Here is a 13,516-nt window from a genome sequence, read left to right as displayed (position 1 = left end):
CTGCTGTCTCATGGCTTAGCAATCCTGGATATGCAAAGCAAATATTGATCTATTAGAAGTTGTGATTGACACTTATAAAAATCATAATGGATGCAACTACTGTGTGATCTTGAATATTTTTTGAAGCATTCTATAAAATGCATGAACATATCTGCTAACCAGAGGCTCTAATGAGAAGGTAGCACAAAACAGGTGCTTACCAAGTGCTGTGTTTACGAGTAGGAACAGATACTTATCAAAAGTGTTTCACAGGGTCAAGAGAATTTGGAAACACGGCTGAGATTTTCAATTGAGGCTAAAGGAGTTAGGCACCCAGATCCCGATTTAGTCAGAGTTGAGTGCCTCACTCCTTTGAAAAGCCCAATCCAATTCTGTTAATTTCTTCTCCTCATTTGTTGAGGGTGTTCATCACCTCTCACAATTCGGCACTTAGGGCAAGGAAAAATGTATCCAGTAGCTCTTTAGAATGGTGCTACGATTGCCTAAATTTTACCTTTAAGTGGGTTGTTTTCTTTCTCCTGACAGATTACAACAGCAGTGACCTAAAAACAGCTTGCCGAAAGCACGAACTTTTCGTTAGCTTCCAAGATTTGGGATGGCAGGTGTGTGATGTTTCTCTCTGAGTAAGCTAGATACTTATTATGAAATATTATCTAAACAATGGTATGGTAATTCCAGTAGACACTACTGGCACGCTTCAAAATGACCCTTGTGCCACCACATTAAAACTAGTCATTGGGGAGATCAAATATTGAGAGCTTTGGGATTCGATAGATCCCCAAGGGAGTTTGGTGTATCTTAAGATATTTAATATTTCACATGGTATTGTATTATGCAGCCCTATTGCTGGACAGCAGGATCGTAATGAGGCCTGTAGATCCAGTCTGAGACCCAGTGTGCACATAGAAAAACTGATTTTAGTTAAACTAGTGCAACTACCAGTTTGGTTTAAACCGGCTATAAAGTGTGTTCACACAATAGGTTTGCACTGGTTTAACTAAATTGATTGATCTAAAATTGTTTTTTAAACCACTAAGTTTTTGTGAGCAGGGCTGTTCCTGGGCCACAAAATGTCAAACTGGAACCCTTTCAAAGAATTATTTTTTTTCATAGATTTTTCTCATCTGTTTGAAATTTTGGAGCACTTTTGTAACAGATAAAGAATTAATGTAAATCAAGGGCTAGTTGGTGATAGCTAAAATCTTTGAGACTATAATTCAGTTCAAACCTTTCTGACCCCATACACAAGTGTACTCATCCTGGGAGCACAGAAGGGGGGTATTGTGTAGCTTGCACACAATTCCAGCATAGTTCTACAACCGGCACTGCGTCACCCTGGAAGCTGGCCAATTTACTAAGATGTAGCCAAGGCTTAAATTCAAATGGATCACAACCCAGAACTACTTCTGGAGGCTGCCATCCTGTTCAGAGTCCCTTTTAAAAAAAAAGTAAAGTTGTCAGAAAACCGTCAGCATAGGACCTGCATGTAACCAATATACTGAGTCTGCAGCCAACCTGAAACAGTAGCTCTGGGAGGTGTGAACTGCCCAAACTCATCTCACTGTCCTGTTAACCCATACCCCATGATGTTTTAAAGGTCAGTGTTAATGTTCACTGCTGCTCGAAACCAGCTGAGGAGGGGGATTATAATATGAAGAACAGAGTTACCAAGAGTGACATTGTAAATGAAGCATTATGGGTGGGTGGCAAGAGACCCACTCCTTTCCCCTTCAATCTGATCTGTGGAGCTGAAGCAGACCCTAGGGCGGCAAGGGAAGGCAGATGAGCTGAGTGCAGCAGGGCCTTCAAGCTTGTTCTCCTCCCACCAGATTGAATACTCGGAGTTATGGGGGAATGTAGGTCAGGTAGCTTCTTCACTGGCTCATGGAGGCTGCTGCTTCTCCCACGGCACCTGTTATACTTAGGTCATGGTTTTTAAGTTTCTCTTCACAAGCATGAGGGCTAGATGCTTGCTTTTCACAAAGAAAGCTTTTGGTTTCTTCACATGATGGGAGTTAATGCTATATACCTTAATCAAGCCCTACCCATGGCTATGTCTAAAAGATGATGATCAAGCATGTGCCAGTGGTTAACATCTACAAGTAATTACTCAAAGAGGTAACACGTACGATGGCATCACTATTTTTATTCTAAACCTTGAGCCCAAGGTTTAATTCAAATTGCATGTTTGGCAATTCAGCACCCAACAATCAAATTTATAACAGGTAGCTTCCACAGTACCTGTAACTGTCCTTTTAAATAAGTATTAATATCTACTTTAGTTGAAGATACAGTGATTTGGAATAGCTAGTTGCTGGGAAAACAATCTCACAACTTGAATTTAAACACGTGCATCAGGAAAGTCATACTATGTGCATTAAAATTTGATGACAGGTGATGACGTTCATTTTAAATGCAGCATTCCAGAATGTTGAACAAAAGATAGCATTGGTGTGTGTACTTAATGTACAATGTTAACATCTTAAGCAAATAGGATATAGGTAGGAAGCGGTACTTCTGTACTTCAGTCATGTTTCTTCAAGGGTGAGAAAAATAAGGTTTTTTTGTTTTGTTTTTTTCCTACAGCACTCAAATTATATGCTACCATTTCAAATGCCAAATATATTACCTTCTCTTCTGTAGCGTATCAGGGCTCTCAGAATTTTCAACCAGATTACAGAAGTGGTGAGAACTTTTTTTGTGTGTGCAGCACTTCAAAGAAAACTCAGACTCTTGTGGGAAGTTTTCCATGGACAAATTTAAATTAAAAACAGCACCGCAGTGGCTAATGGGTGCCCTATGCTCCCATTCTCTATGGATGCTTTCTGGAAGGACTAAATCTCCCTAGATACATTTTTAGCCCTTTTGGTGAGTACAGGGAGTGTAGCATCAGAGTCCCTGGCTTTTGTATATCATGGGAGATGCAGTCCCAGCTAGAGAGCCCAACCCCAAGAGTGAAAGTGTAAGGCACTGTGGTGCCATTTTTTAATCCAAATTTTAGTTTTTGATCAAAATAATGTTTTCCATGCAAAGCTGACACTTTATCACAATTTTGACAAAACCCCAACAACAGGCCTAATTGTGTACTGTTACCCCTATATGCCATCTGTTACAAAAATCAAACAGGCAACTTTAATTCCACTGAAATATTTTCTTTTTATTTCCTAACAAAGGATTGGATAATTGCACCAAAAGGCTATGCAGCAAACTACTGTGATGGAGAATGCTCTTTCCCACTCAATGCACACATGAATGCCACCAATCATGCCATTGTACAAACTTTGGTGAGTATATAGAAAGACTTGTGCTAAACTACATTGAAGTTGGAGATCAGATTAGTTGGTACAATCAAACTGTTTTCTTTTTTGAAACAGGTTCATCTTATGAATCCTGAATACGTTCCCAAACCCTGTTGTGCACCTACCAAACTAAATGCCATATCCGTTCTTTACTTTGATGATAACTCCAACGTTATTTTGAAAAAATATAGGAATATGGTAGTAAGAGCGTGTGGGTGTCACTGACATACAAACATTCTTCACCCAGACCTACTGTGCAATTCTACCATGAACTTCTAGATTATACCTACCTGACCTTGGAGAAAGTCGAGATGAAGCAGACTTCCAAAACACAATGTGTGCGCCTTATTAGGGGAAACAGCAGGATACATCTTCATTGACATACACTCACTTTGTAATGGGAACAGGTGCTGGATTTTAAAAAAAAAAATGGATGTACAGCATGGCAGTCTTTCTGATCTGCAAGGCTTGCAAAAAAAGAAATCTGTCCTGACAAATTTTGTTAGCGTCAATCATTCTCTGTATGGTATTAAAGTCCCCTGAGAGTAGCAGAAACTTAAAACAGGAGCTTGACCTTGTCAGTTGGTCAGTCTGCAATTCAGTTTTACCAAACCAGCATTTGCTACATGTAAGCCTTGAAAAAGTGTCTCCTGTAGACAAAAAGCAAAGCTGTAGTAGTAAAATATAGAAATGAATGATTTTAATACCTTACTATCATGCATTTCATGTTAGGAAGTGCCTTCTATTTCAAGAATATAGTTGCTACATCAATATGAGTGGTTTCTTCCAGAGGCCAACTTGATAAAGAGCATCTTCAGTTGTGCCAAAGCAAGCCTTTGACCCTCTGCATTCTCCAAACACATATGCTGAACCATAGACTTGACTAGATATTTAACTGCACCATGTATTAGTTCCATAAGGAGAAAGCCACTCCCTACCTGGTGCTTTGAGATGAATGTTCCAACTAGGCAGTGAATTTCTAAATTTGTTCTTGAGCAGCTTCCCACCTTGTTTAGATTCTATAACTCCTGCAAGATGCATCAACTAAGCCTGTTCTGTTTTAGTCCAAAACATTCTTTGCTCCTAAACTGTACCACCCCAGAGGAGGCTGCAATCAGGACAGTTCTACAACTGTAAGTTTATACATAAATTTAGAAGCAGCTCCTGTGCTGGAGAGTGGATATGCAGTTAATGTAAAACTATCTGGCCAAAAAGGAAATTGCATTTAAGAAGTTGGTTTAAAGGATATATTCACATTTTAGCCATAGCTTCTAATAGACTAGTTTTATTCCCAACATTAATAGTAACAATGAATGTTTTGATCAATGTTAAAACTTGTATTAAATACACTTACCTCTAACTCTTGCATTTAAAAAGGCTTCTTGTAAATATAAGCTATAATTTATTACAGTTGTCATCCTTGTGCTGTAACATTTATAGAAAGACTGGGCTTTTTAAAAAAAAGTTTTTATTTCGAAAGTCTCAGTGTAAACAATTGTACTACTTTGATTTTATACAAGAAACTCATGAGCCAACGCTTGGGCTGCTACTCATGAGATTGTGCTTCACAACAGTTTTAAAAAACATTAATAAAGGCTTCCTTTAAGGCAGATGTATACACATTTTATCTAATACATCTGCCAGACACTATTTAGCCCTCATTGTACACTTTCCATGCTTACACATCGTTTTTAGTTTGAACAGAACCTGTGATCCTTGCCAGAAGGAGTAAGTTACTGATGTAAAGATAATTTTTACTATTACATATGGACACAAAACAACAGCTTGACTTAGAGCAAAGTGTTGACATATGTAATTCCCAGAGATGACCATGAATTTTGATGCATGAATGTGGGCAGAATTTAGCCCCTTAGAAGAAAAGATACAACTACATTAGCAAGCTAACGGTAGCTGCATTGTAAATTCTTTGGCTTTAATGTATTAGAACACCTCACACAATCAGGTCATCGTTCAAGGCAACGAAGCGTATGGTCCTCCCATTCAAAGGTAGCAACAGGAACATTTGGAAGCGCTCGAGAGGAACTGAACTGGTATTGTAGAAGAGTTTTGCTTCCATTTTAAGGAACAAGAAACACTTTTGAAGTATCAGTCTGCTTATTAAATAAACCATGAGTTCATCTGCTCCTGCTGCTTAAGTCAGATGAGTGGTTCTAGCAGTAAACTGGGGCAAGAGAAATATGGTACAGAAAATTGTTTGCAACCAGTTATTCCTAAATATGTTAAAGAGGTAGACATCTCTTGGAAAATAATTAAGTGGTTGTTATGATAGCGTCCTCTCCTCTCGTATTGAAGAGAAATGTCTTGTATGAACTGTTATAAAATCCCTCATCTGCTATGGCATCAGTAATATTCAGGCACATAGTAAAAGTACCACTATGGCTAGGGCCTCCCATAACTAAAGAAATATTAACAGGAAACAAGCAGCTAGTAGGTGCCTGGTATCTTCCAAAGGGGTGTGTTTTTTCTTTTTCAACCTCCCATTTCTTGACCAGCTGCTATATTAAGACATAGTTTTTAGCTTCAGTTGAAAAAGGCAACATTTATTAGCAGAGCTGTGGCTTGCACCTTTCTAGTAATGGTGGACACTTTGTAAGCTGTACTTTGGTAGCAAGCCTTTACCCAAATTCAACCTGAAGACAAAAATAGTTTACCCAGTCCCTTAACTTGATTTTCCTCATCTATTTTAGGCTCAAAGGAAACCATTTAGATCTCAACAGGGGAAGGTAGAAATACTGATGCTGAAAATACTCAATTTGCACAGTAACTACTTGTTACCAGTTTTCCTTAACAAACAATGGAAAAGTCAGTACAGTGTGGCTTTAAAACACACACACAAGGAAGATACCACAAGTCAGTACATTCAGTTTTCAAAAACAACAAAAAACCAATCCCACCATTTGAAAATCAATAGCATTAACTTGATTTAACTCTCCCCACTACTGTACAAGAACAGTCAGGGCAGAAGTATCCATGTGTGTTTTACAATTCATCCCTTGCCTGACGCAAAACAAACTTATGCAGTGTTTCAAGATCTCTGGCTCCATTGTGTTCACTGACTTTCTTCCCTCCTCGGAAAAGCAACAGTGTTGGATAACCATTCACCTTTAAGAGGGGGAACAAAAAACAAAATCATGTATCTTCAGTAGCATCCTTACAACACCAGCAGCCACCCTAAAGACTAGGGGCCAAACCCCAAACAGCATGCTTAGCAGTGCTTAACTTTAGGCCCTCTGCCACCAAGTGGGATGAACGGCCCTGTGTTAGGCACCCAGGCTCCCTGTAAATTGCTGCAGAGAGTTGGGTACCTAAGAAAAAGAACTGAACATACTAAGGCATTCAAATCCCTGCTCTGCTATCTCCATCTCCCAGGTGAGCGCCCTAACCATTGCAGTGGGTCTCTTGTTGAAGCTGTTCCACTTTATATAAGATATTTAAATATTCACTAGCACAGGGACATTCCTAACCACCAGGTAACCATCCCTCTGTTTTCCCCCCTTCATGAGAAGAGTAACTTCTGGAGTGAGTGCAGTGACAGGATCACTGCACTCTACAGTGAACTGCCACCTGGGCAAATTACTGGAGACTTCAACCTGGGGTACAAATTATTTAAGATTATCTAATTAATTTTAAACCATCCACACTTACAGAAAATCTGTTGCAGACATTACGTTCGATGGTGCAATCTACTTTTGCTATTTTGACATCTGTCAAACCTGGAAATTGTTCTTTGGAGAGGTTCTCCCAAGTTGGAGCCAAGTTCTTACAGTGACCGCACCTAGAAACAGACAGACATGTGTTCAGCAGACATCTTCCAGTGTATGCCCTAGCAGCTTTGTTATGACATCCATAAAATGTGCTCTCTCCTACCTCCTTAATGATATGGGCCAAAATGACAATTATGTAAGTGGACAAGGTGGATTACTCGTGTATTTGAAATGAGCCAGATGATTTGAAGGCTAAAATAGTTTCTGGCTTTTATGTAGTCTCTTCTGATACAGTATTGTGTGAAATAGTGTATTAACATCTCTCACCCACCAGAAGCTTGTGAAAGCAAACATGAAAAAGATCACGGAATATATTTAAATAAAGTTGCTTGTATCAAGCCACAAACTGATAAATTGTTTAAAAGGTTACACTTTTAAAGTTTTAAATAAGCTACTGGGCATGTACAGTACATTAATTCTCTCCATCATGTCACTTCCCTTTCTCCCACCAAAGCTAACCCAAGACACTGATTGATTAGTCACTTCTCAAGGGGTGTGTCTGTTTTTTAAGTCATATTGCACAAAATTTATGACATAAAATGAGACTTCCGTTTTCCTGGCAAAAGTTTTTATCCCAACCCCACCCCCCTTTTAATAATGTAGCCTCCTGGCACTATAAAATTCAAGTTCCTATATTAATGCTAATGAAAAATGCATAATGTTTCTCACAGCCTGAACTCTGCAATAAAGGGGACTCAAGTAGCTTAATGTATTTTCCATCTTAAATTTAAACTTCCTGAAAATTAAAAACAATCCTTCACACATTAGCTTTGTCCTCTTCTCCCTTACCATCCTCAGGCAAGTCACATAGCATTTGCTTCCATTGTTATTTTACCATTACTACTGTACGTATTGGCTAAATCTGGAAATAAGTAGTTTGTTTGCCTGTGATTTTTGCTCTCTACAGACAAACACAACATACTGGCCAGATTCTGATCTGCATTACACAGTTGTACATGTAGAGTAACTCCGTTCAAGTGAGACTTAGAGTGGACAGGTCCATGGATGATTTACACCACAATTATTAATTTGCAGTATCATAACATTAGAATGTGGGCCTCTAGATGTAGGTTTTTGAACTTTAATTCTATAGTTGCCTCCAAGAAATAAATCCATAAAAAAAGTACTTTAGAATTTAAAGATCTATGCATTTCTCATTTTGTTCTGCCTCAGTTGCACCTTAGGTTGGTGGTTACAGAAGCCCATGAGTATCTTAAGGCTTGATTCAGGCATCGACAAAGATGGTGACAAGTCTCTGCCAGAGTTTTCATTCTACAATTCAGAAAACAAGTATATATTTGAACTCTTCTGTTAATATACACGGAGTGTAAAAGCATTACTGACCACGCACAAAAACAATTAAGACAAGATGGTCTCATACTTACTGTGCAACTTAATGTTAATATTTACCTAAAATAAACTGAAGGGCAAAAGTAGATCTCAACCTAATAGTGTTTGCTTAGCCAAACACAAATTAATCTACTCGGAAAGGGAAAAGGTCATTTATATACAATTAACTACAATTGTATACACAGGCATGATTTTTGAGCTAAGAATAGGATACCAACTACATGAATGTAGCAAACAGTTTCCTAAACTACAGCTTTGTGATAACCAATCTATCCTCTCTGGCAGCAGCTAATAGGTTGGTTCTGTGTTTAATACACCCTTCCTCAATTGCCATCTGGCATTCTTCTGGAATTTGCCCCATGTACCAGTACCCTTTTAGAATCCAGTGAGAAGAGGGGAAGGTATTTAAAGTGTAATTCTACTCTGAAAATTAACGAAAAGGGCTTATTGGGATTCCACTTTTGTCTCTCAATTCTCTTTATATTGAGCTCAGAAAACTAATTCCCAACCCTGCAAACTACATCTGGGTTCTGAATCAAGCCAGATTCTTTCCTCCTTGTGCATCATAGCCTGTAAAAGGTTGTGTAGGCAAAATCCAGGCCTGTGCAACCACATCTGCCTTCAGTGGCGCTGCACAGGTATAAAGTGAACAGCAGACAATTCCACTTATGATATATATTAAAGAGAATTCACCTCATTTCCTCTTAGCTGCATTGAGTCTACAGTGATGAGTAAAAAAGCAGTTAATTTTTGACAATGAAATCAAGTTATTTTACAGAACCCAAAGTATGCGAAGAATCACCACTGTATAAATATTACTGTACTGCAGTGGAAGCATACAATCTGCTTTTAGACAGGAATCAAGAAAGTAGCAGCAGAGTATGCTGGGAATGAGCGCAGAAGGCAACACGGCAAAGGCAAGCACTGTTTTTTAGTATACAAAAATCAATATTAATACTGACTAGACATAAGAAGCTGATCTTTTGGGTAAGAAAAAGCCATGACAAGTCTTCTAGCAGTTCTACTCTGATTTTACAATTTAATTTACTGTGTTTCTCTTCTTCCCCCAGAGTATCTCTCATGCATAATAGGGTAACATTAGTGGCCCTCTAGCAGAAGCACCCCATCACTCTCAGCATGGCTCAGGGATAGCTCTCACACATCAGAGTCAGTAGATTATGGATCCCACACCATGACTTGGGCTCACAGCCAGGGCTGAAATTGCAGTTTAAAAATAGGGAATAGTGCTATGCTGAGAGGCATGATCACTCACTCTGCTAGGTACAAATTAAAAATTCCATGATACTTCTTGTAAATGGTAAGAATAGCATTTCCCCATCTCAAAATAAACCATAGTAAAATCTGAGATTGCTGAACATATTAAATTGTTGGTTGCTTTTGCCTAGTACTGCTGCACTACATATGGCTAACTTACTGCTCTGAAATACTAGCACTTCAATACAAGTATAACAGTTTTCTATTCCATCACCCCTTCCTGTTCAATGCATCTTGGGGGTTAATCAGAGGATGGGTGAGGAAATTTGAATTACATTGTCTTCTGCACACAATGACATTCAGCTTTTTCCATCTCTTCCAACACAGCCAGTGAGGTGGAGCCCACTAACAGATCGGGGTAGGAAGGAGAGCTAGCTGCCTGAGGCTCAATCTAGGTATGACTGAAGTTTGTGGAAGAAAGTAATGAAATTGTCACTCCTCTCGGGTGTGGGGAGCAATGATGTATTTGTTACACAGGTTTGCAACATTGGGGTCTTGTTGCATGTACCAGCTATGCTGGGCATTCCAGTAACAAGCACATACCAAATATAAATTAATCATTTGGGAATTTTTCCACTGAATGCAGACTAGGGTTGCCAACTTTCTAATCGCACAAAACCAAACACCCAAGCCCTGCCTCTTCCCCTAGGTCCCATCCCCTTCCCCGAGGCCCCGCCTGCACTCACTACATTCCCCCTCCCTCAGTGACTCACTTTCTCCCACCCTCACTCACTTTCATTGGGCAAGAGGTTGGGGTGCACGAGAGGGTGGGCTCTAATTGGGGATGAGGGGCTGCAGGGTGGGGCCAGAAATGAGAGGTTTGGGGTGCAGGAGGGGGCTCCAGGCTGGGGGGTGGGGCCAAGGGATTCGGAATGAGGGAGGGGGTTGAGGCAGGGGGTTGGGCTCCAGGCTGGGGCCAAGGGATTCAGAGTGTGGGAGGTTGAGGTGTGGGAGGGGGTGAGGGCTCTGGGGTAGGGCTGGGGATGAGGGGTTTGGAGTGCAGGGGGGGCTGAGGGTTGGGATACAGGTTCTGGGCTGGGGGTACAGGAGGCTGGTTCCGAGTTTGGGAGGGGTCAGGGCTGGGCAGAGGTGGGTGGGATGCAGGCTTACCGTGGGCAGCTCCCAGTCAGCAGGGCAGCGGGGCTAAGGCAGGCTCCCTGCCTGTCCCGACTCCACACTGATGGCCAGCAGGTCGGGCTCCTAGGCCAGCGGCACCCAGGAGGCTCTGCACACTGCTCTCACCTGCAGGCACTGCCCCCCCGCCCCAAGCGCCATTGGCTGCGGTTCCTGGCCAATGGGAATGTGAGGTCAGTGCTTCGGCAGGGACGGCCACGGGGCTCCACAGGCTGCCCCTGCCCAAGCACTGACTTCACATTCCCATTGGCCAGGAACCGCAGCCAATAGAGCTCGGGGGGGGGGGGGGAAGAGGGGAGGGGCAGTGCCTGCAGGTGAGAGCAGTGTGCAGAGCCTCCTGGCTGCCCCTGGCCTAGGAGCCAGACCTGCTGGCCACTTCCAGTGCAGCGCAGCACCAGGACAGGTGGGGATTAGCCTGCCTTAGCCCTGCAGCACTGCCGACCAGATTTTTAACAGCCTGGTCAGCAGTGCTGGCTGGAACCACCAGGGTCCCTTTTCGACCTGGCATTCTGGTCGAAAACTGGACACCTGGCAGGCAACCCTAATGCAGACTTCACCACGGTCATCCATGCTGGTCACATCAAGGGTGGGTCACTGTAGCTAACACGCATTACATGCAACTTCACCTTAAGACCACCTGGAAATTGCAGCTAGTGCTTTGCATTCTGGTGACAAGATATTAAATAGGACTCCAGTAGTAGCACATTATACCTGTGCTCCATGGTCTGCACTGGTTTCAGAGTAGCAGCCGTGTTAGTCTGTACCCGCAAAAAGAAAAGGAGGACTTGTGGCACCTTAGAGACTAACACATTTATTTGAGCATAAGCTTTCGTGAGCTACAGCTCACTTCATCAGATGCACTGACTCCCAACTGATTTCCAGGTGAAGTTTCTAACCTCAGAAGTCCTAAACAGTTTGGGCCCTGCTCTGATGCAGAGAGCACCTCTCCCCTTGTATGATTCCAAGAAAACTGAGATCACCAGAGGTGCTCAAGCAACAGCCAGTTTAAACCAAGTCAAGTCATCCTTAGGTGGTGAGTCTTCAAAGGAAATGTCACTTCCCTCCTTTCCCCTCATGTCTGCCAGTGCCTGGATTTGATTCTGGGTATGCAGCAAGGTGGGTTTTGCCAGTCTCTCTCAGGGGACAATAGATAGGAGAATTTTGCTGCCACTCTGCTTGTTTATAAATATTTACTTATTCAAGCTTTGTACACAAGTTAAGATTTAATGCATTTTATATATCTAAATAAAAATTATGTAGGAGCACAAAACTCACACCAAATAATGAATAAAAAGCTAAATACCAATAATTCAGGATAATTTATACAAAAACTACTTACCATGGAGCATAGAATTTAATAAAGGTAACCCCTTTAGCAATGGTTTGGTCAAAGTCTTTTTCAGAGAGAGACAGGACTGTAGCCTGTCAAGAGAAACACAAGTCAAAATTGTATAAGAAGTCAGTTCTTTGAACTCCTGAAATATGTTAAAGAGAAACTCTCAAAACTGCTGCTGTCACTGCCAGATCTCTTCAATCAGATTAGCAGCGTATGCCACTGCCAACCCCCAAATGATGTTTTTCCCTTATATGCCAAGAAATTAAAATATTTCAAGGTCATTTTCACCCATTTGTTGAAAAATAGTGTACCCAAATATGTAACTTTGTAGTATCTGAAAGGCTAAGTGTCTAGCAGCTAATGAACCTTCAACTTCATTTTCATATGCTGTCATGCAACTTCCTATGGAATCACTGAGCTAACAATTAGTCTGAACAGTTAAAAAAATACTAATGTGTAAATTAAATGAGCTATCTAGGCCATTCTGATAATATCTTTAAAAGCTCTCCTACTGTGTCGTTACTCTATGTAAAGTAAACAGACTTGTCACCAGAAACAAACATGTGCATGTCAAGTGTAAATGCAAAAAACACCGCATGAACACCAACAAGAATACCAACTAAGTATGTATTTTATACCAAAAAAAGGACAACATTTTATGTGCAGTTTAGTCATTTGAATGGACATAAAATTGAGTTCAGTCTACCAAATAAGGATTAAACTTCTGCTCTAAAAAATTGTGTGTGGGAGAGGGCGGGCTTCAAATGAAAGTTCAGATGAGAAGTCTGTGATGAATGACCAAATCTACTTTCTATAAAAGCCTCAAGTTACAACTGGGAATAAATGAAAGAGGGAACTGACACTGCTACTTCTTACCCCAATAAAAAAGGATTTTTTACTTTCAGAGAACAAAAATCAAAGAGGAAAAGATATCAATAAGTTTAATTAAAAAACTTCTCTGTATTTCTCAGTTTTATATTAAAAGTCAAATCTAAAATGAAAAAGTCAAATCACTAAAGCCCTATCTTAGATAAAACACTTAAATTCAACATTACAATATTAAAGATGTTGGTTAACAACATTTGCAAAAAATATTGTTAGGTCATGAAACTAAATGTAATTATTTTATTAAGACTGATTTTATCTGAAAATTAGATATTAAACTTTGACCTACTATAAATTACCAGAGGAACAAATTATCTCTCACATGTATTTTAATTTTATACATCCATTACCATACCACATTTTGTGGGCATAACAAACACTTCTTTTGCAAACCACAAATATTATATAAACTGAACTTAGGCTGTACTTGTTGATGTTACAATTTTTCAATG

General features: G+C 40.4%; 2 protein-coding genes across 3 annotated transcripts in view; one reads left to right on the top strand and one right to left on the bottom strand.

The window, feature by feature from the left end:
• Window positions 1–13,516, top strand: part of BMP6 (bone morphogenetic protein 6) — a 174,721-nt gene that overhangs the window by 157,389 nt on the left and 3,816 nt on the right. Inside the window, exons 5-7 of one of the 2 annotated variants that reach the window (XM_084619682.1) lie at window positions 526–602; window positions 3,174–3,284; window positions 3,375–6,422. In XM_084619682.1, coding sequence (XP_084475808.1) covers window positions 526–602; window positions 3,174–3,284; window positions 3,375–3,524 — 338 coding nt within the window. In that variant the 3' untranslated portion in view covers window positions 3,525–6,422. Of the gene's footprint in view, window positions 1–525; window positions 603–3,173; window positions 3,285–3,374; window positions 6,423–13,516 lie in introns of those variants that run through there. The other variant, XM_084619683.1, reaches the window with a different exon arrangement.
• Window positions 4,750–13,516, bottom strand: part of TXNDC5 (thioredoxin domain containing 5) — a 37,588-nt gene continuing 28,821 nt past the window's right edge. The window contains exons 8-10 of the mRNA XM_084619684.1: window positions 12,183–12,265; window positions 6,966–7,095; window positions 4,750–6,422 (exon numbers count right to left, since the gene is read on the bottom strand). Of these exons, the coding sequence (XP_084475810.1) occupies window positions 6,300–6,422; window positions 6,966–7,095; window positions 12,183–12,265 (336 nt within the window). The 3' untranslated portion in view covers window positions 4,750–6,299. The remainder of the gene's footprint in view (window positions 6,423–6,965; window positions 7,096–12,182; window positions 12,266–13,516) is intronic.

Source organism: Lepidochelys olivacea (assembly GCF_965140295.1).
Source record: "Lepidochelys olivacea isolate rLepOli2 genome assembly, chromosome: 2".
Taxonomy (NCBI): Eukaryota; Metazoa; Chordata; order Testudines; family Cheloniidae; genus Lepidochelys; species Lepidochelys olivacea.
The sequence above is the reverse complement of the archived record's forward strand: the minus strand, read 5'-3'. Positions and strand labels throughout refer to the sequence as shown.